The sequence below is a fragment of the Rhinatrema bivittatum genome, chromosome 5, assembly GCF_901001135.1.
Source record: "Rhinatrema bivittatum chromosome 5, aRhiBiv1.1, whole genome shotgun sequence".
Lineage (NCBI taxonomy): Eukaryota > Metazoa > Chordata > Amphibia > Gymnophiona > Rhinatrematidae > Rhinatrema > Rhinatrema bivittatum.
In genome coordinates, this window is record NC_042619.1 from 375585677 (window position 1) to 375609161 (window position 23485).

Below are 23485 nucleotides of genomic sequence, written 5' to 3' on the forward strand. Positions count from 1 at the left end.
TGCTTGCACTGCCTCCATAGCCTGTAAATTTTTATCTCATGCATATTCATTGTAGATATCCTGAAAACCTGACTGGCTGGGAGTCCCTCGAGACAGCTTTGGGAACCTCTGCTCTAAGACAATGGTTTTGACAGATTTCCTTGATCACTGCCAGATGTCTGGGCTTTTCTCACATGCCAAATTGCTCCAATTGCACTCTCATATCCCCTAGGGCCTATTCATAGCCCTCCAAATTATTCTTAAGGGCAAAGGTGATCTGTTCCATAATTGCTATTTTGGCCAAAACACCCCTCCAGTGATTCACGATTGGTGCACCCTTCCAGAAGACAGCAATGGTGATTCATGCTGCATGCAATATATGTGAAGTCAGTTGCTTAAGCTTATTGGTTAATTCCTGTGACTCCCACCTGTCTAATAAACCTAAAGAAGCAGACAATTCAAATGAAGAATCAGTAATGGCCTAAATGTCACTATACACTTTACCCCAGAACGCTTTCACAACAACACAATCTTACCACATGTGAATACAGGGCACCTGGATGCCATATCCTTGCCAATAAAGAGAACTTGAGTCACTAAGAAATATAAAAGATCTCTACACATTCTATGTAATAGCTGATACAGTAATTCTCTGTTCTTGTTACATAAGGATAATTTAGTAGAGGCATCCCAAATTTCTCATAGCAACAAATAAATCGGTGAAAGCCCAACTCACAGTAAGAGCAAACAATAAATACGAAGGGCAAGAAATAAAAGTTTTAGTTGTCCAAAATGTTTGTATTATCCAGTATGGGTTCAAAGAATAAAATGTATCATCAAGTATCCAAATGTCTATAGCGATCACACTGTTCCCCGACACGGACCGTGTTTCATGTGAAACTGCCTCGGGAGAGACCGAATGTCTAAATACAGAAAAATGAGTTACATGTCATAAAAGGGCAACCTAAAATGCAGGGCCACTCAGGGATATAGAGTAATACACTTACGAAAAGTTTTAAGACAAGGCAAAAATCTTTAGGATACCCATTGTCACACTGCCACTTACGTCATAATATTCTGGTTGGCCAACTTTTTCGCCTACGTCGTCTATGCAGCGCACATGGGGAGCTCACCGCTCCTGAATTTGCTCATCGAGGCTACCCGGAAAAAAATTCATTAAATGCGCTTGCTCGCGTGCCTTCCTCTTCACAAAACCTCCCCACTCTGCCAAAGATGTTACCACATGCCGTTCCTCGATGAGCAGCCCACACATTTGCTCTCCAATCTGGCGGCACTGGTCTGCTTTACCATCTCACTCGGTTTTTCGAAAGCATTCAAACGCTCGCAAAACCTACGAGACAAACTGGTTTCTTCTGAACTTAAAGTGGCAGCTTTGTCCCCCGGTCTCACTCCATCTGGCCACTCACCCGGTGGCCACTGCAAAGCACGCTCTGTATCTCTAACCATTTCCTCACTCATGCATCCCAGTCCCAGAAAACCTTTCCAGCTTAAATCCACCTGCTATCCAGGAACTTGTATTTATGCACATTGCTCCTGTTTACCTCTGAACCGGGAGCATGCGCCCCCTTCTTCAATGTTGGCAAAGAAGCCCAACACACCAGAGATGTTCTCGGGATTTTTATTACTGTCGTGTGCCGCTGCTCTGCCTGCGTTGGTAACTTCTCCCGCTCTCTGACACAACATAAACAAAAATGGATCCACTCTTTAGATGCTCTTTCTCCCCATGGCCTCAATGTCACCATTGATTGGTCTGTGTTTTTTTGAATCCTGTAATTTTTCTGCCACAATTTTAAGTTTTTTCTTTCTGCGGTCCCTCCTTTCCGATCCCGTTCACTTCCCCTATTCACTCCTTTCTTTACTTCCCCCTTTCTTCTATGTTTTGCTTTATCTAGTGATTCACATTATAGTTTTACTCCGATAAGAACATAAGAACATGCCATGCTGGATCAGACCAAGGATCCATCAAGCCCAGCATCCTGCTTCCAACAGTTGCCAATCCAGGCCATAAGAACCTGGCAAGTGCCCCAAAACTAAGTCTATTCCATGTTACCGCTGCTAGTAATAGCTGTGACTATTTTCTAAGTCAACTTAATTAATAGCAGGTAATGGACTTCTCCTCCAAGAACTTATCCAATCCTTTTTTAAACACAGCTATACTAACTGCACTAATCACATCCTCTGGCAACAAATTCCAGAGTTTAATTGTGCGTTGAGTAAAAAAGAACTTTCTCCGATTAGTTTTAAATGTGCCCCATGCTAACTTCATGGAGTGCCCCCTAGTCCTTCTATTATCTGAAAGAGTAAATAACCGATTCACATCTACCCGTTCTAGACCTCTCATGGTTTTAAACACCTCTATCATGTCCCCACCTCAGCCGTCTCTTCTCCAAGCTGAAAAGTCCTAACCTCTTTAGTCTTTCCTCATAGGGCAGCTGTTCTATTCCCCTTATTTTGGTCGCCCTTTTCTAAGCTGACAGGGAAAAGGACTCTCTCCCCTCACCCACTGCCCAGCATCACTCCTCTATCCTCTGTTCCCATGGTCTTTTCACTTTGTCCATCATCTCCCCCCCTTTCCCTCCCAAACTGCCTGATCTTGAATACTTCCTAGTCCCAAATCAAACCTACCATCCGGGGGTTCCCAGGTCAGCCTCAGTGCGGGTGAGCACAGGCTCCTCCGGAAGCAGCAGCCGCATCAGGAGGCAGCCAAGGAGCTCCCAACTCCTGCGCGAGGCAACGGCTTCTCCTGCCCCCCCCCCCTCCCCCCCACACACACCTGGGGGCCGAGCCCCAGGAAGGAATATATAATAATGCGGTTGCAAGCTGTCAGAGCATCGTTGCTTTGGCATGCTCGGTCCTGAGTCTGTTGGTTTTTTTTTTTTGTTAAATGCTTTTACTGAAATATCCACAAGGCATTACAATGCATAGGTAACATCAAAAAGGGGAGAGAAACACACCCGTGCACAGGAAAAAATATGTATCAAACAGTGAGCGAGTCTAAAAGTAAAGAACCACTTCTGCAAAGATTTGCATCCCAAGTTTATTTTCCTTGTTTTTTGTAACTTTCCCTCTCCCTTTTTCTGATTCACTGTATTTAAAGTTCAAGGTTCTTATTGAAAATATTGTTTTTTACGTTACGTTATGCTTTACACTCCTTGTTATTTGTAAACCGGGTTGATGTGATGCCTATCATGAAACTCGGTATAACAAAAACAATAAATAAATAAATTTGAATACTACAAGTCTGGTAGCACAAACAAGTGGAGGGATAGCAGAAGCAGAGCATACCACCCTGACATTCAAACCCAACAGGGATGAGGACATAATTCACACCTCAGATGCCGCTCACTAGTGGGCATGGTTTCCCTAATTGAGAACTTTAAGAAGGGAGTCCTAAGTGTTAAAAAAAACAAACATTCTGATATTTGACCCTCACATAAAAGGTGCAATTCCATAGATAAACTCTCCAAACTGTCCGGAGTCACAAACGTATAAGAGGGTGCTTCTGGAGACCTCTAGTGCTGGGCCACGTTGCATCTTGAATTAAGGGAATACCCCTCTCACAAGAAGTTGACGGACCAGGCAAGGAGCAATCCTAGTAAAACTGAACCCGGCTCATACAGAAGAGAAAAACTTGGTAATCGCATAAATCCAAGCAATCAACTTTTCCCAGCAAATGTTTATCCGAGGACATGCCCCCACCACATGTGGAATAGGGAACCCAGCTCCTCACAGCCTCTCCAGCACCCGGTTTCATCCCATGTAAGCTAGATGGGGGTAACGTACCACTGAAACATCATCTCAGCCTCCGTTTCTCTAGAGCTGCCCTTAAAGAGTCTCCAAATTGCATGGCCCCAGTGAGTCTCTCAGCTATAACCCTGTCCAGGCTTTGCCCTAGTGAGCTTTATATTTTTCTATAGTGCCTGCCATTTCATCCAGCAATAACTGATACTTTTTTCTTTTTTTTTTAAATCAGTCGTTTGTTACAAAAAGTATAAAATGGTTTCGGTTTTCTACTACAGCAGGAGATGCATTGCCACCTGCAGAAAGAGTACCGTGTATGTAGCTAAACCCTGGCACAGGGATTTCACGCAGTTTTTCCTCCAGGTTGTTGGAGTGAGAGAAATTTCTCATCTTGAAGTAACCGACCCCCATAATGTAAACCTCGGGCAGAGAGCCGAGCAAATCTGGTCTTATGAAAACAAGAGGTCAGTACTGAAAAGAAAACAGCAAGTTAGCAAGATGAAACTTAGCCGGCTAACTTACATGGGATATTCAGCAGCAGGGCTATGCTGAATATCCTTGTATTGGGCACTGCTTAGTTGCTCGATGGCAGGTCTAACTTATTCGGTTATCTTAACCAGATAAATCAGAATATTGGCATCTGGCTGAGTTAGTCGGATAAGTAGTGCACCCAATCTGCCCATTCCCTGCCCCTGAGTTATTCGGCTTAACTACTTAGCTGGATAAGTGATTTATCTGTCTAACTGGCCACCAGTTGTGTGCCTGCTTTCTGGCATTGCCTCATTGACCTTAAATACCCCAAAGAATGGGATCACCCCCCTCTCAGGGCTCTCTCTGGGCCACTCCGTCATAACCTGTGTAAACAATTTCTTCTGACGATAGCATCAGTAGGACCACTCGTCTTATATCATTGCCGCCTAGGACTCTTCCACCAACCCTGTTGCTTCTGTTTTAAAAACGAAAGATTGAAACTGTGAAATTTTATTTTACGGACAGCTGGTTTTAGTCAGCTGTAACACCGCTTCTCTACTTCCATAATCTGCTCCTTCAGCAACGTCACCTTCCTCACATTTTATTTTTTTTAAGAATGGGTATTAAAAAAAAAACATTCTGGGCCTCCACAGGCCCTCCAAAGCAGCTTTGCTTTCTGATATGCCCAGGGTAATTACGGCCAAGTTTTTCTGGGAATGGGAGCATAGCCCAGAGGTTAAGACAGTGATCAGAATAGATAGATTTCCCCCCAGGATGGTTCTGATACCCTACATGTAGCCAAATCATTGATTTTTTTTTTCCTAGACCTCCCATTGGCCCTTCCATAAGCTTTCTGCTTTTTACTCTGTGTTACCATTTCAAGAGCCTCAGACCCCCTCGGCATGCTGGGAGCCTCATGGCCTCACCCTTTGCCTCAGACGTCAGTGACTTACAGTAAAGACTACTGGAAACATATCAGCACACATCATTTTGCTTTAAAAAAACAAAACAAAACACTGCATTTTAAAACGTCAATCCCATTTCTCATAGCAGCTGTAGTGTCGTGCCGGCATGTTTAATGTACCTTTTGTTTATCTCACATGTAGGATGCGGCTTACTATTGGGTACAGCAGCCAAAGTCCCTCAGCTTGCACTCAGCTAGGGCTCCCGTCATTACCTGTACCTGACTCTGAAAAAGATTGCTTTATTCCTCATCCCCGCTGCGGCCCCAGCTCTGAGAAAATCAACCTACAAGGGTCCATCTACTGTAACCAAGTAGCACACACGATACCCCTCCCCTTTGTATATTTACTTACTACCAATAGATAAGCTGAAATATACTGAATTAGCATACCTTTGTCCACTAGCAGCAGTTTTTCCAGCAATCTTATGAGGCTTCCTTACCCGTGGAAGAAAGCCTCCACATAGTAATGTTCTTGGTGACGCTCCCCCTCTGAAAATCTGCCTAAACTCTAGTTCTGCTTAATCTTTTACAAAAGGGACAGAGACAGGATGGAGGCGATCCAGAGAAGGGCGACCAAAATGGTGAGTGGTCTCCATCAAACGACTTACGAGGAGAGGCTGAAGGACCTGAATATGTACATCCTGGAGGAGAGGAGGTGCAGGGGAGATACGATACAGACCTTCAGACACCTGAAAGGTTTTAATGATGCACAATCGACAAACCTTTTCTGTTGGAAAGAAATCAGAACTAGGGGTCATGAAATGAAACTCCAGGGAGGACGACCGAGAACCAACATCAGGAAATATTTCTTCAGGGAGAGGGTGGTGGATGCCTGGATTGCCCTTCCGGAGGAGGTGGTGAAGACAAAAACGGTGAAAGAATTCAAAGGGGCATGGGATAAACACTGTGAATCCCTAGGGACTAAAGGATGGAAATGAAGAAAAGAGTGCATGGGGGTAACTTGCTGGTGTGGCGGTTTCTACCCTTAACCAATAGGCCTTCATAATACTGTTGATGCAACTCCATTATTGCTCTCTGCTTCAACGGCAAGAGGTAATGGGGAATTGGAATCAGCCTTTTATGGTCTGGGGAACTAAGTATGAAGGTGACCTGTACAGCGCAGCAGATACTACCAGAGGACTGGATGGACCATTTGGTCCTTTTCTGTCATCATTTCTGTTTCTATTGTTCAGATTCTTTGCCTGAATAATGATTAGCAAGCCACCCAACTTGATTGTCCGCCTTACTTTGGTTAAAAGCAAAATTTGTGCCCTGAAAGAAGCTAATCAGAATGGATGGATCTCCCCTCAAAAGCTTTAAAATATCAAAATGTTTGCATTAAACTTCACAAGCAGACTAGCTTTCCCTGTGGCAGGAGGAATAGTTCCCAATCTTTTATCATTCTATTCTTATCTCCTTGTTTGTCTCCAACAATCATTAGCATACCCAAAACTTGAGCCTCTTGGCTCCAGCTTTTTTATCTCACAAGTAGTTATTAATTGCTTTTTGTTTGAACCCTTTTGTTCCTCAGTGGTCTGCAGTCACCATTGCCTGATCCCCACCCATTAAACTGATAAACTCCATGCCTTCCTCTTGTTCATATGTCCCTGACCTATCCTGCTCAAATTATCTTAAACTTCTTCTATACCTTTTTACACTACAGGTGGTTTCTAACTCTTGCATCCATACAGCCTGTCCGAATGCAATTTTCCAGCTAGTTTAGCAAAAGCTAGTGCAGATGTGCATGTACTGCCCTGCTGCATTACTCTGGTCATTTCCAATCTCATAAAAAAAAAAAAAAATCACCCTACACTCAACAGAGACAGTGGCTTCATGGCATACTAGAGGTGTCCATGGGCTTTTTTCTCACTTATTTCAGTTGTTTGTAGGGCTGAACTATAATCCTATTAACACTCTTTCCACACCCTGCCCTGCCTTATTCAGTGCCTTCACTTTGTTTTCTGTCTCTCTCCCACTCCTTCTTCATGTCTACTTACCTACTTCCTGTACTACACTTCATGCAACTGATGGCATGCACTTTGTATTCGAAAGCTCCGACCTCAATAATCTATCAGTTAAGCCTATAATGGGCCACCTGCCTCTGTCATTTTTGCTAAACCAGACTAACATGGCTACCCCTCTAAGATTTCCAGTCTCAAGTGTCAGCTCTTGATGCATATTGTAAGCCTCTCCAATTTATGCATTCTAGCGTACAAAACAACTGACAATTGCTTAATCTCAAACTTTTGTTTGCCTGTCCAATGTTACTGGAAAGGAGGCAGTAGTTATCTCTGTAGATAAAATGCCAAACTCCCAATCTATAATACTTATCAGCACAACTATTTTCTTACAGGAAACCATCCTTACATTAAGCTAAGTCATTGAAAGACGGTTGGTATTATACATTAAATCTTCAAAAACTTTAAAACTAAACATGTTTACTTACATTCCTCTTTAAGTCTTAATTTAACATCAAGACAACCTTCTCTGCAAGTTTAGCAAAACTTAAACTATTTTTTGTACTGTATGCTCTTGCTATTTAAGTTAACTCCTTGCAGAATGCAACATGTAAGCAAGCTTAAGTTAAATAAATGTTGTATACAGCATGTAATGTCGGCTAGCTGTACAGTATATCTGTCTGTCTATACACACATACATATACCTACCATCTACCCTCTCACAGCTTGGCTAGCCAAAGTTTGCTAAAGCACGTTCCTCATTTAGAGTTTAGAGCTGAAAAACACAAGAGCTGCAGGGAGGCTGGAGCCAGCCTCATTAGCCAGTCCAAGACACCGGAGCGGGCCAAGCAAGGGGGCCAAACTACAGAGCCTGCAAGAACTCTGCCCCGCAAGCAGCAGCTGCAGCTCACGCCAAGGACTCTTCCTTACTCCACAGAAGGAAGCTAGGAGTTCAAGCAGCAAGCAGGCACCTGCCGAGGAAGGACTGGGAACAGGACCTAAAGCTCTCTCCCTGGCCTTTCCCACCCCCTCTGACTTTTTACATCTTATCCCCTTTTCCCTAACTGAAAATGAGTCAAACTGTTTACTTTGGTTTTCTTATTACCCTTCCCTAGAGCTTCAGCTAAGCCCCCTACCCCGTTTAGGGGGAAACTGATAAGCATGGGGATAACCTGCAGGAAGTGGCAGTTACTACACTTAACATAAAGCATGGAGTTCATTGAGTCCTTTGAGGGTGAGGGCGGGAGGTGGAAAGCTTGGATTCAGGCGACAAACCAACACAGACCCTGACTTTTATGGTCTGAGGCAGTGGTTCTCAATCTTTTTTTCCATCAGGACACGCCTGAGAGATGGCACTCACAATCGTGACACGTTGACCATCATGGGATTAAACGTGGGTGCACGCTCCGCATTCACGGGAGGCCCCCCGCTTCCTAACAACGAGGGCAGAGAAGAAGCAAGACATTCCCCCGTACAACTCGCCATACAAAAAAAGATATTCTGATTCTGCTGTCATCTCAATAACAGCATCACAAACTCCCTCTACGGCCGGGTGCCTCGAAAAATAATACAAAACCTGGGGGGAAAAAAACCCACACCTCTCTGTACACGTCTATCAAACCTGCCATACCCCAGCAGCACTAACTCCAAGAAATGAAAGAGCAATAGCTGCTCCCTCAGCACCAGCGCAACGTCCTAGTGAGAAAATACATCGGATAAGACTGATACAGATCCCTACCTGCTAGTAAAGCACCTCACCTCAGTCGCACACAGACAGACCTGCCTTCACCCAATATAGAATAAAAGACCACAAAATACAAATGTGCAAACAAAATCTGGAATGGGAACCCCAAACCACCTTCTGCATGCAGTGCAAAACTGGAGAACTAGAAACAGAAATATATTTCCTCCTACACTAAGCTAAGTTCAAAGAGAGAAAAGAAATGCATATTCTCAAAGCTGACACATAGTATGGCCAGGGCCAGTACCAGCTTTTTTGCTGCCTTATGCCAACTATTACTGTGCTGCCTCCTCCCCAACTGTTCATTCATTCTCTGTCCTGGGACCGCCAAAAAACAAAACAAAACAAAAAAAAAACAAAACCCAGCTCCCTTCAGTGATACAAACTTTAAAAACTGACACCGTCCTCCTTCCCCCCCCCCCACCCCAAACCCATGGCTGGTGCAAGAATATTAGGTGCCCTAGGCAAACCTTATAGCCTTGCACAATGCCCCCCCCCCCCCTTTCCACACACACAGTTAAGATTTTGCATTTATATTTTATGTGAAAAATATCAAAGTACAGTATTCTGAGGTAAAAATATCACTTGCATTATATTTACATGCACTGCTGTGAAGCCGACCAGAAATCCCTGCGAAAAAGGCCCTTGGAACCCATGTGCTATTAGACCTATTGTGATGTGTGTTGGGAGTGGGCTTGACCCTCTGAAATCCTGAGTACACTTCCTATTGGGAGAATGCCTCACCTTATTCACACCTGCAGAACATAAACAGACCCTCACCAAATACAGAGCAGAGCAACCGTAAAGCAGAAATACAAACGTGCAGACAACAACTGAACTGGGAACCGCAAGAAGCCAGGCTCTCTATGCAGTATTTATTTATTTATTTGTTTTTGTATACCGACATTCACTCAGGGTATCACATCGCTTTACATGATGTATTGTTAATTAGGCATTAATAACTAGGCATTAATCTAATCCATGATCTTTGTATATACATGCATATAAAACATAGTGGTTTATTAATGTATGTTCATAGATTAGTAGCAAAATAGTTACAGTAAGTAGGGCCAGACAAAACAAATTCCATTGGTGTATCATTTAAATAAAAGCAGCGTAGAGTGAAACTCGGCGGTGTAGTTCCGTTTGGATGAAAACAGAAAAAAAACAGAAATATCATCATTCCTCAAACATCAAACAATAAAATCAAGAAATAAAATAAATACACAATAATACTAAAAACATACTAATAATATTTCAAAAAAAGCTGATGAATAAAAGACCAAATAATTAAAAACTCATATACAAGTTTTTTTAAATGTCCCAAACACTAATAAAATATTTCAAAACAGCAGACACAACAAATAATACCTGAAAAAAATTAAACTAAAAAATTTTTTTTTAAACTAAAAATTAAACTAAAAAATTAAAACTAAAAATTAAAAAAAAAAAATTAAACTAAAAAATTCACACTCTCCATACCTGGGAACTTTTGATTTCCCGCCACTCTGAGATTGTCATGGTATTGGTTAGTGGAAGTGGGATGCACAAACTTTCTCCTCTCTTTCTTATATAAACACACACATACACACACATACACACACACACACACAAGCTCATACACACATATGCTCTCTCTGACAAACCCGCAGGCGTCTCCAGCTCTTCTTAGGTTGGGATCTGCCAGCACTGCCAGGCCCTCGTCTTCTTTTCAGCTGCGGGCAGGTTGGAATCCACCCTGCAGCATACACACACCCCACACCCCTCCCATTCATACACATGCACACACTGAAGGCAGACCCCCCCCAGCTCTTTCTTTTGCCAGCAACCTCGGAGCCTCTCTCGTTCCTCTGCTGCTGCTGTCACTGTCACTGCTGCCGCGTGGCTATTGGGGAGGCGCGGATCACTGCTGCTGGCACTGAAGCCTGTTCTGCTGCCTCCTCTGTGCAAGCCCCTTTGGTATTAAAAATCTGTGGGGCTTCCAGTTCCTCCATGCTGATCTCGTATATTGAGAGATCGCCATAGAGAAAGTGCTACTCTTGCACATTCCCAAAGATACTCGTGTCAGGGATTAGAGCACATGTACTAAAGGCCAGAGTCCGTAGGGAAGCAGAAGCCTCCTACTAGACCCAGGCCATCCCCATATTGGTGTTTGAGGTAGTTGTGGGTGGATCCTTGGGCCGGTGGCAGATGACCACGCCCCCGGGGGAAGATCCCGAGAGGGACCACCGGTCAGGCTCAGAGTATGGAGACAGACACACACTAGTTCTTTTATTAGACAGTATATTGAACCACCAGAGGTGGCAGTAGTGAGCTGGAAGTGCCCGGCAGGGCTGTAGTTCCTCAGGTACTGGAACAGCGATCCTGGATAACTGAGCTGTAGAGAAACTGAATTTAGTGAGTAGGCAGAGTTCAGGAACAGAACCTTGATGGTAACACTCACATAATAGTTTCTAGAAGTAGTCCAGGTGTTGGAATGAGTTAGGCCCTCGAGGAGCGAGTACCTGGTTCCAGGGAAAGCTCTGAGAGAAAGATAGTAACTCACTGGTGTAGTGGGCAGCGATGACTTCCGGGCAGAGTAAGTATTCAGCAACCAGTCTGGGAACATGGGCCCTCAAGGAGCGAGTGCCGGTTCCTGACTGTGACCTGAAAAACAAAGAGAGAGCGAGGCCCCCGAGGACCAGGTACCCCTGGTAAGTCCGAGGAGGATGAGTAGCTAGGAGAGTGCGAAACTGGTCCTTGCTAACTCGATTCGTTAGCGATTTCTAAGACCTTATATATCCGGTACTGCTGACATCATCTCAGGGGGACGCCCCTGAGGTTCGCGCCCTTGCTTGTATATTAGTCGGGGCCGCGTGCGCGCCCTTAGGCCCTTGTGAAACATGGCGGATTGCAGTGTCGAGCCGCTCCGGAGACGCCAGAGGAAGACGGCAGAATGACGCCGCAGCAGCCAACCTTCCACTTGAGCAAGAGGGAGTCACCAAGGAGGTGAGGAGGGCGGAGTGGAGATGTCGGGCAGCGACGGTCGCAACACCCCACCATGGCTTAGAGAAATCAGCCTCCTCCGGAAAATAACACATTGAGCCAAACATCCTTCTCCGCCCCGAACACTGCAAGGCCTGCCACCCTTGTCAACATCAAGGGTAGCATTACCTTACTGCCTACCGGGTCAAAGCGTTTGGTTGGTGGGCAGGCCTCTGTGCCAAAAGTATCTGAGAAGCAGGTCCAGCATGCCCTGGCCCATAAGAGGAATTTGGGCTCTCTCCTGCAATGCCTACAGCCCTATAGCCGCAGAAACATATAGAAACATAGAAACATAGAAATGACAGCAGAAGAAGACCAAACGGCCCATCCAGTCTGCCCAGCAAGCTTTCACACTTTTCTTTTTTTGTCTCTCATACTTCTGTTACTCTTGGCCCTTTATAACCTTTTGGTTCTATTTCCCTTCCACCCCCGCCATTAATGTAGAGAACAGTGTTGGAACTGCATCTAAGTGAAATATCTAGCTTCCTATAAGCAAGCTACACCCATGCATTTTTGTTTACCCAGACTATGTAATTTGGACCTTGTTGGTTATTGTCTGTATATGGATCCACTTTACTTCATTCTCCCCTGCTGTTGAAGCAGAGAGTTATGTTGGATATGCATTGAAAGTGAAGTATCAGACTTTCTCCCCTGCCATTGATGCAGAGAGCTATGCTGGATATGCATTGGAAGTGAAGTATCAGTCTTTCTCCCCTGCCATTGAAGCAGAGAGCTATGCTGGATATGCATTGGAAGTGAAGTATCAGTCTTTCTCCCCTGCCATTGAAGCAGAGAGCTATGCTGGATATGCATTGAAAGTGAAGTATCAGTCTTTCTCCCCTGCCGTTGAAGCAGAAAGCTATGCTGGATAGGCATTGAAAGTGAAGTATCAGGCTTATTTGGTTTGGGGTAGTAACCGCCATAACAAGCAAGCTACTCTCCACTTATTTTGTGAATACAAATCCTTTTTTCCACATTTCCTCTTGCCGTGTAGCTTACAGCAATGTTGGAGTCGCATTAACCGTGTGTATGTTTATTGAATAAGGGTATTGTCTCCAGGTAGTAGCCGTCATTCCCGTGAACCACCCTCTCCTCCTTCGCATCCTCTAGACTTTATGGATCCACAGTGTTTATCCCACGCCCCTTTGAAGTCCTTCACAGTTCTGGTCTTCACCACTTCCTCCGGAAGGGCATTCCAGGCATCCACCACCCTCTCCGTGAAGAAATACTTCCCTGACATTGGTTCTGAGTTTTCCCCCCTGGAGTTTTAAATCATGACCTCTGGTTCTGCTGGGCTTGGGTGCAAGTCCAAGCCCTGCCCTTCAGCACGCTGGTGCGAACCACATTAAAGGCATAAAGATTCGCAGGGGCAGGAACCGAGAACAATGCAGATGACAGGGATCCTGGTTGGGGGTCCAAGCCCCCACCTCTGGAATCTGAACCAGGCTCTCTCGGGCCAAGGCAGCGCCAAGAAGGCCTGTAAAGCGAGAAACCTGGAACTAGAGCCGTCCTCACCCAACGAAAACTGAAGGAAGGGAAGAGCTACTCCTTGGGGATGACAAGTAACCTTGTGCGGGGAAAGGGCGCCGTTCAGCGATTAGAAGGGGAGAGGGTGGGGCAGGGAGGCTAGAAGCCTGACTGATGCTTCCTGTATCTCTAACAGATGCTTCCAAGCTCGCAGAGGCACCTGTCAGAAGCACAAGGAATGGTAGGGTGGAGAGGGGAGCAGGGGAGGTTTTGACAAATGCCCATGTAATAGGGATGGGCATTCGTTTAAAACAAAAGTGCAAAAAGTGACGAATAAGGCTAATTCATTAATTTTGTTTTAAACAAATGCATCAGGCCTAGGTCTAGGCTTGAAGCTGGGGCCTTCCATATGGCATGGGCTGAGGCCCAAAGCCGAGCCACAGCCTATGCCCTAGGCGAGGCCCCGGCTTCGGGCCTATGCTGAGGCGCCGGAGTTGCGCTCGGGTATAAGCCGATGCCCAAAGCGAGGACCGCAGCCTAGGCCAGAGCACAATGCCAGGGGTCTCGGCAGAGGCCAGAAGCCGGGGCCTCTGCCGAGACCCCCCCAAAATTAAAAAAAACCCCAACAAAACCTTACCTGATCTGTCGAGTATCCTCAGAGGCTGGGTCCTGATGCTGGGGCCAAGGCCGGGGCCCGGGCCCAACACTGCGACCCAACCTGGAGGCTGCCGGGACATGGCCAGGAGCCTATGTCACGGCAGGGACGAGGGTACTCGGTGACCTTCCTGCAGGAGACCCACACCACTCCAGAAGCTGAAGCCTCCCAAAAAGCTGGAGTAGGGGGGGGGGGGGGGGGCGGCGAGGTGGCCTTTTCCCATGGCCCTGGCAGCTCAAGCCGTGTGGCCATCTTGCTTGCAAAGAACCTGCGGGTGGAAATGCTGAGCATCCAACCTGCTGTGCCAAGCCAGATGCCACACCTGAAGGCTTGCCTTGGGGGCCGTACGCTGGATTATCTACATCTTATATGTATGCTGCAGATTGTTATTGATGATTTGATATTTTAATTTTTTTTTCCCACCGTTCAGGCCAATACAGTATGGTGCGCTCAGCCGGGGGCACCCTTTAGCACCCGTCTGGCCACACGTTTTCGACGCGCGTCTATTACCCCTTACCCCTGGCCAGCCTCACGAAAACTAATAGTACTCATCACATGCAAATGCATGTTGATGAGCCTATTAGTTAGCCGCCCGGGATACTGAAAGTAAAATGTGCGGCAGGCGTTAAGATCTAAACAACCCGGAAAAGTGTACAGAAAAGCAGAAAATACTGCTTTTTTTTTTTGTACACCGTCCGACTTACTATTGCTAGGATGCTCAATTTTGCCGGCATCCGTCTTCCTAACCCCTGGCTGTCAGCAGGTTCGAAAACCGACGCCGGTAAAACTGAGCATCGGTTGTTGGACCCGTTGACAGTCACCTCTACCGCTAATAAGGAGACGCGAGGGAAGCGCTTCTGTCCCTAGCTCCTCCTTATTGGCGCGGCACCTAATTTAAAGAGGGAATCATGCCCCCGGGAGAGGCACCTGGGCGCGCGTCGGGAGAGTGGGCGCTCAGCACGGAGCGCTGGCTCTCCCGCACTTTTTACAGAATCGGTACCTTTCCAGGAGGCCCTGCAACCACATAGAGTGGTGCAGTGAGAGAAAGATAGTTAGGGCAGGATCTATTCACTGGCAGCCCTCCCGCGGTGGGGCTGTAACGGATATCCCCTGCAGGAGGTTTTACAGCAGAGCTCCGGGAAGCGCTCTGGGGGGAGTCTTAGTTGGCAGTTTAAGAGGAAGGTTGGAGTGTTACTTTTTGGGCCTACCTAGAGCCTTGGAACCCATCTGAGATCCTCCAGAGTAGGGCTGGGCTCTTCTGCTGTGCTCTCCTCCGGAGGTGCAGAGGGTGTCCAGGGAATACGCTGGACGATTTGCTTGGTAGGAGTCCTGCTGAATCCCTGGGCCTATCTGAGACTCGGGGACTGCGGATCGCGGTGTTGAAGACGCCCCGGCGTTGGGAAATGCCTGCCCATCTGAGGCGGTGACTCACTGCAAGGTGCTGACCTGGTGTTATTTACTTTTTTTTGGGGGGGGACAGAAGAAAGTTTATTTCCAAGATCTGGAAGTGGTTTCCCCCCCCCCCCCCCCCACCCCCCTCCTCTTCCTACCCATCAGGAGACCTGTGAAACCTGCTGTTCCATCTAGGATCATTTCCAGTAGGCCTAACTGTGAGTATTTATTTAAATTTATTTATTTATTTATTTATTTATTTATTTAAATTTCTTATATACCGGCATTCGCGATGGGAGTCGCATCATGCCGGTTTACAAATAACAAGGTGTGACAACAGAATAAATACTTAATAACTTAAAAACATTAACATGTGATAGAAGAATAAGGTAGCAGTTACAATAAAACAGGGATAAAATGTAACTTGGAATGAAGAGAAGGCAAAAGAGAGATTAACACTGAGATAACAAAAAAGAGTAAGAGAGGACGCCCAAGCGGAGTCTTCACAGAACCTTGGGGAAAGATTTGCTCTCTGCGCAGAGACAGATTTTTGCCATCTGGGAAGGGTTATCGGCTCAGCCTATGCCAGGAGGGTGGTTGGATTCCCACCCTTGTTAAGAGACTCTTGCACCAATAGAGGACACAGAATTGTAAAGTCAAGAGAGAGAGAGAAACTACTGTGGCGTTGGAAAGTCCTCTTTGTTGTGCCCACCAAGCCGGAGCCGTTTGCAGTAGAGTATTAAATGTTGCATACTGAGCCAGTGGTCCCTGCGGTCTTCTTCGGCACGCGGCCCACAACACCAAGCACACAGGGTGTAGGAATCTGTCTCACCCAGGGGATTCAGGAGAGGAAGTCAGTCACCCCGCACTGGGACCTGAGCACCGCCCCATTTTTAGCACATTTACATCCCCCCCCCCTGTACCCAATTGCCCAGGCGCTGGAGATGTCCGTAGGATGCCCTGGGCTGGTCCCCCTTTTTATGATCCCCTTTTTTATCTGCTTTTTGTTTAAATTTTACCCCTCGCCTTTGCGTTTTCGGGCATACGGTGCTGAGAAGAGCCCCCTTACCACTGCGGGCTACTTCCTGTCACAGCCAAACAAGCTGTCTGGCAGACCAGGGGGCTTAAAACTGACCGGTGGGATCCCAACCGGAACGTGGAGCCCACTTGTGAATCGTCGTGCGCGTGCGGCTGCGGGCAGAGCCCGTCTACGTCGTGTGCACGAGGGAGGTGAAGAAATTCGCCTCCCTGTGGACAATTGACGGGGTGCTCTGCCTGCCCCCTGTCCCTCCCTCCTATGATTCAGTTTAGTGCATCTGATTTTGCTTGTTTCCCCCCCTCCCTGCCTATCCTCCTCCCCCCATCCCCCCCTCCAAGAATGTAGGGCGTGGGTGGCGGGAAGGCCAAATTGGTCTGTACGGGCCATGTGAGATGCTCCAGTCCGCTTAGTCAATGAATCTTGGGGGGGTTGCACTTTGAGCAAGGGACAGGAACCCTGAACTCCCCCCTGCCAGGGTTCTGGTACCTCCTCTCTCCACTGCCCTCCTGCTGATACAGGGGCACCCCCCCCCCCCCCCCCCGGGGAAGTCTGATATCAGAAGCAGGCAGACTATCAGAGCTGCTGTTAGGCCTTGTGCAGAGTTTTTTTGGGCACAGGGTGCTTTTGTATTTCATATTTGTGTGCACAGCACCGACTGAGAAAGAAGGAACGTGATGATCCCAGGTCCCGCAGGGTGGGGACGGTGGGGCTTGTTTCTTCTGAGCCAAGCCCACAATGGGAGCAGGGCTCGTTGAGTGGAGTAGCCTAGTGGTTAGAGCAGTGGGCTACAGACCAGGGTTCGAGTCCCGCTGTCGCTCCTTGTGACCTTGGGCAAGTCACTTTACCCTCCATTGCCTCAGGTACAAACTTACAGGCCGATACAGTACGGTGGAGCGCACTGTTAGCCCAGATTTGGACGCGCGTTTTCGACGCGCTAGCTTTACCCCTTATACAGTAAGGGGTAATAGCGTGTTGAAAACGCACATCCAACCCCCCCCCCCCCCCCCCGAAACTAATAGCGCCCGCAACATGCAAATGCACGTTGATGGCCCTATTAGTTATTCCCGCACGATACAGAAAGTAAAATGTGCATCCAAGCCGCACATTTTACTTTCAGAAATTAACGCCTGCCCAAAGGCAGGCGTTAATTTCTGCCGGCGCCGGGGAAGTGTACAGAAAAGCAGAAAAAACTGCTTTTCTGTGCACCCTCCGACTTAATATCATAGTGATATTAAGTCGGAGGCCCAAAAGTAAAAAAAAAAGTAAAAATTAAAAAAAAATAATTTAAAAATCTACACAGCCCGCGAGTTGGAAGATGGACGCTCAATTTTGCCGGCGTCCATTTTCTGAACCCATGGCTGTCAGCGAGTCCGAGAACCGACGCTGAAAAAATTGAGCGGCGGCTGTCAAAACCGCTGACAGCCGCCGCTCCTTTTACCAAGGGCCCTAATTTGCATAGGCCACCCTCCTGAATCGCGCACCCAGGAGAGTGGCCTGTGCGCTCACCCGCTCTCCCGCGCGTTTTTATGTATCGGCCTGTTAGATTGTAAGCCCTCTGGGCATAGGGAAATACCTATAGTACCTGAATGTGAAGTGCTGAAAAAAGTGCCAAAAACAAAAATAAATCTAAATACATAAATGTGCTTAAAGATGTGCCACCTTGTTACATGCAAGTTTGTTTGGAAAAGGAGAGACTGTGCCACTACATGGATGTTCGCCCAGGAAGGGAGAATTTCATGCCTGTTGTGTCTGCATAAAAAAAGTGCAGGACTTTGAAAACTGGAACCATGATACTCTGGGAGGGCATGAGATAAACATAGGTGAATGGGGGCGAGAAGCGATTGAGGGGATAGTGGAACTGTGTGGGTTTTGTCCAGCTGAACTTGTAAGCTGATGTGCAATTACCCAACCGGGGTAAATCTAGCAAAAAGGTAGCCAGGCGCTGCTAGAGTCCCAAACGGTGGTATCCTAAGTTAAGCAGGAGGCTAGTCTCCACGGATCCAGGCTGGGACATTTCCAAAGAAGCGAGGCCTGATTGCTAAGGAGGAGAGTCTTGCAGACCCTCTCAGCGAGATGTGACACAACATAGTCGAATAAACTGCAAAACTGGAAAAGTATAGCCAAGATGCCAGTATTTTTTTTTTTAATGTTTATTCCGTGAGAAATGACATAAGGCCCTAGTTTATGTATGTAATTATACAATTGATAGACTACACTACAAAATGTGTATGAGGCGGTTTATGGGATAAAAAATGTACATAATTCAAACCATAACTGCACTCTGTAAAAGAGAGACATGAATAAATAAACTTGGCTCAAGCTTGTCTAATGTGCAAAGAAGTTTCCTTCAAGACCAAAAGCTTGGGAAAGCCCAGTTACCAAAGGTTTTATTTACATATGTTATCAAAGTGGAAGAAAAACAGTCCTTTTAGAAGTTAGATTTCTGCGGATGCTGAGTACAACATAGGAAAAGGCCATCTGCTAGGTATAGTGGGCTTCCTAAGGAAGGTGCTTGCTAGAAGGGCAAAGGGCACTCAGCCCTCGGTAATAGGTAAGGCACCTCACAAAATTGAAAATAGGTACACTCCTTCCCTTGAATGTTGACTACAAAAGTAGGACTTCGCTTACCCTTTTATTTAATCAAATAATACCGTGCTGATTCTCAAGTAAACACTAAGTAGTATTATTAGTGAAGGACTTATTATACAGTGGAGATTAGTAGCTTCCTAAATTAATATTGACACTTCTTGCACACATAAATCTTAAAAGATTTAATTGAACTAATTTGCCGCTAACATTTATCATATGATGTTGATTTCACACCACTTCATTTCAAACAGGAAGCACTTAATGTTTAGAAAATACATGCATTGTATTTTCTTAACCGTTCTGGGTACTGCTGACTCCCTTGATCAAAAAGACAGGCAGTTGAGGGTCCCACATACAATAGCAATAGGACAATTAAATGGCTACATTTAAATGACGGGCCACGCAATTTCTCTTTTGCTGGAGACTGAGCGGCAAAAGCACATTTTACCCCCCAAAAAAGTAATATTTAATCTCCTTGCGCCTTCGGTTTACACGTGCATGTAAAAAAAAAAAAAGTTGTCCAGAAAAAAAAAAAAAGGAACAAGAGAGAGCCTGAGAACGGGCAGTTCCAACCGTGCACGATATGCAAATCCCATTACAAAAGCAAAACAAAGAAAACGTGTTTAATTAAAACCGCATCGCTGGGAGCCAGGTCCTATGGCTCGCGGGGGGGGGGGGGGCGCGCGCTGAGTGCCCGGGCAGCGCGAGGCAGGAGTGGAGTTATCTATTGTTCTCTGCCACACCCCTGCTGAATATTGATCCATCTGCTACTCGAGTCGAACGCCCCAGACTCACGCGCAGACCGGGCCCAGAGAGAGAGAGAGAAAAGAGGATTTGTTTAAATTTTACCCAGAAGTACTCTGGAGGGTGTTTCCGCTGGGATTTTTTTTTTTCCTCTTCTCCTTATAATATTCTTCTCCCCCCTTTGCTCCTGCTCGGCTATCTTTGTCTCTCTCACTCCTTCAACTCTCCCCAGTAACTGCAGCTTTTTTTTTTTTTTTTTTCCCTTCCTTTCTAATTTTGCTGTTGCCAGCGCGCGCGCGTCCTCCATGCGAAAGCAGCAGTAAACCACCAACCCAGGAAAGCAGCGGCGGCGGAAAGGAAGGACAGACGGACGCCTGGATGGATGCGTGAGGAGGGCGTGCTGCCGGCTCCCGGAGCCCCAGACGAGATTTGGAATTTTTTTTAAAATTAATTTATTATTATTATTTTTGTGTTCTCGCTGCCTGTGGTTTTTTTGGTTTGGGTTTTGCATGTCTCCCTGCCCGGGAGTGGAGGAGACCGAGCCGGGGAGATTTGCTCTAGAGCCCGGGCGCTGGCTCTGCCACCTCAACATGGTCTAAATTCAGCAAGGAAGAGAGCGAGCGAGCGAGGAAGCCAACAAAGAAAAAAAAAAAACCAAACAAACAAAAAGGAAGCGGCAGGAGCCAAAACCAAACCGAACCCAAACAATAATAATAAAAAAAAAATCTCTCTCTCTCTCTCAGGGTCTGGACGGCTGCAGGAGGCAGCGCCCCAGCGTCTCCCCTCACCCACCAATGAAGAGTTTCAGCCTCGCGGGAAGAGCGTGAAGGGCGAGGGGGGGAGGAAAGGCAGCGCCTGCCGCTACCAGGGGAGCGGGGGCTTCGGGGTGGTTGTTTTTTTTTTTTCATTTTAATTTAAAAAGAGGGGGAAAATGGCGAACGACTCCCCTGCAAAAAGTCTGGTGGACATAGACCTCTCGTCTCTGCGGGTGAGTAGGGCTGGGCGCGCGCGGGCTGGCTTGCCTCGGGGCTCGCGGGGGGGAAGAGGGGCGCGAGGCGGCGCGTGAGCGCGGGGTTCGCCGGGGCTGCTGCTGCTGCCTCTTTCCCGGCCGGCGGTAGTGGTGGGGAGGCTTGTTTTGGGGTTTCTGTCCCAGGCCCCGGGACGGAGGAGCGCTGCTGCCGCCGGCGCCTCTCCTTTGTTTGCTTCCATGTACCGGGGGCTGCAGCTCCCCTCCCCGCCCCGGGGTCTCCTTGCCCGCACTCACCTCTCTCTTCCTCTCCCCCCCCCCCCTCACCCCTTGCAGGACCCCGCTGGCATCTTCGAACTGGTGGAAGTGGTCGGCAATGGCACCTATGGACAAGTATACAAGGTTTGTCTCCCACTTCTTTTGTTTTGTTAACATTTTGTGCGTTTGAACGGCGAAGCAGAGTGCTGCCTCTTCGGGGAGGGTGGTGTCCGGGGGTAAACGCTTAATTTGTCAGTCTGGGGGGGTTTCGGTGCCTCACGGTGGATAATGCACGCGGGCTGCTGGCGTAGGCCTGTGTTTAGTTTTGCTTGGGCGAGAGTTGATCAGATGTTCCCAGGCTTGCAGGCTCCTAACAAGCTAACTAAAAGTGGATGATCGGTGGTTGCTTGCTTTCTATGTCTCGTGTGTGTGTGTTTTTTTGGCGGGGGGTGGGGTGGTATGTGTTTGCGCTCTCTCGTTGAGGGTTTTTATTTTATTTTTTTCAATGGTGGCCCTTTGTTTTGACTTAACCCGGCTGCCAGTGTCCAGGGGCTAAATGCATGCTGGAGCTGGAAGGAGAGATTTCAGGAAGGGACCTAGTTCTAGGGCTTAACCTGTTGAACGAGTTTATCTCTTATTTATTTTTTAAAGGGAAGAGATTGCCCTAAAAAACCAGTGAGCGTGGAAACGAAAGGGCTCTCCTTATTTCTTCTCGCAGATGGGTGTCCATGGAGTTTTGTTCTCAGCACTAGTTAAAGGAACAAATAAATCTTGGGATTGCATGACTGTGCAGTGAGTAGCAGTTGCCATTGTGACTAATGGACAGCGGGCACACTGTAAAAAGCTTTTTTTTTTGTCTGAGGACACGTGTTGCTGAGGTCAGTTTGGAGTTGGAACGCTCTGGGAGCAGACAGATGAGCAAACTCTTATGGGTGTTTTAAAGGAGAAGAAAAATGGTTTTTGCCAAGTCCTGGATTAAGTGGTGCAGGTGTGTGTCTGATAAAGCTGGTAGTAACATTGATCCTTCCTTCTGTGCCATATTTTCACATCGATAGAGGAATGTTCCAGCCATGATACTGTACATAGGTGTTTGAAACCACACAGAAAAGGATTCCAGTTTCATGTGAATCTGTTGCAGTAAATTGTCCCCTCAGCTGCTGCACCCCCATCCCTTTTCAAATGGTTGCTGCTCCTGCTGTATGTCTGCCTCTTGCGCTGTTAAGCTGCTCTGAATTGTCAGGCCCTGTACTGTAAACTTTTAAGAGGTCACTATTCAAAGGCATTTAGATGGCTCTCATAAGTTATCTGTCTGAATGCTGAGCCACTTATTTATCCAGCTAGATTTTAGCCAGATAAAAGTATTCCAGGGGGATTTTTTTTTTTTTTTTTTTTGGAAGGGCTCTAGTTATCGAGCTAATTTAGCAGGATTTCAGTTCTCTGGCTAAGTTATGACCTTGTATGACCGGATATCTTCAGAAGATATCAGGTTAAGTTAAAAGGCCTATTGCTCGATTCTCTGCCTTCCCTTAGAAATTTTCATGTGTGTGTCCTGTCAGAATGTGCATCCCCTACCCCCTAAATCCCTCTTATATACAATGAAAAGGTCAGAGGTCTGCTGGTGGCCGCCACCAAAGCCCCTTCCTCAGATGTATCACTAATGTAACACAGAGCTGCCATGGAGAACCCCCCCCCATCTCCCTCTGAAACACAAACTCCTGTATGATCTTACCCACTCCCGGTTCTCCGCGCCCGTCACAGGCTGCGGAAGTGCTAAACTGCCCGCAGTAGTTGTGACAGAAGCAGGGCCTGAGTACCAGGAGTGGATAGGATCATGCCCTGCTTCTGGCAGGGAGTTCTATATTTTGGAGGGGAGGTGTGGGGTGCAGCACTGCACATATGGCTGCGGAGAGGGGGTGCGACAGTTCTGCTTTACAATAGTGATAGATCTAGGGGGGGGGAGGGGGCCCAGGAGACCTCAGAACTGTTTATTTTTAAATAGAGGATTGGGGGCAGGGTTGACAGGGCGCATAGAAAAATTTATTTATTTATTTAAAGTTTTTGTATACCGACGTTCGACATTCGTTTAGAAAACATCACATTGGTTTCCATAGAACAAAAAGTGGCCAACAGGGCTTTACATAAAAACTGAATGAAAGAACTTAGGGGGGGGGGGGTAGAGGGAAGGTAGAGAATGGCCTCCCCCCCTTTTTTTTTTTTTTTTAATCTGGCTACATGTAGCCTCATAACTTTGGGTGAATATGTCCAATAGGTCAAGTTATCAGCCTAACTTTAACCGAACAACCTGTTCACTCACCAGCTCACTGAATACGGTCTCCAAAGAGCATGCAGACAACTGCTAGCCAGCGCCTTGTAGCTCAGCTGCTGAATAGAACAGCATGGTGGTGGCATAATCCGGTGGGGAGGGGCGGGTGGGGGGGGGAGAAGAGGCTGTGTACAGAAGGAAGAAAGGAATGG

At 46.9% G+C, this 23485-nt stretch overlaps 1 protein-coding gene across 9 annotated transcripts in view; it reads left to right on the forward strand.

Annotated features, from left to right (window-relative positions):
• The first annotated feature begins 19900 nt into the window (after positions 1-19900).
• Positions 19901-23485, forward strand: part of MAP4K4 (mitogen-activated protein kinase kinase kinase kinase 4) — a 491439-nt gene continuing 487854 nt past the window's right edge. For 3 of the 9 annotated variants that reach the window (XM_029604806.1, XM_029604807.1, XM_029604809.1), the window contains exons 1-2: positions 19902-20773; positions 21089-21154. In XM_029604806.1, coding sequence (XP_029460666.1) covers positions 20717-20773; positions 21089-21154 — 123 coding nt within the window. In that variant the 5' untranslated portion in view covers positions 19902-20716. Of the gene's footprint in view, positions 20774-21088; positions 21155-23485 lie in introns of all 9 variants that reach the window. The other 6 variants (XM_029604808.1, XM_029604812.1, XM_029604813.1 and 3 more) reach the window with 5 other exon arrangements.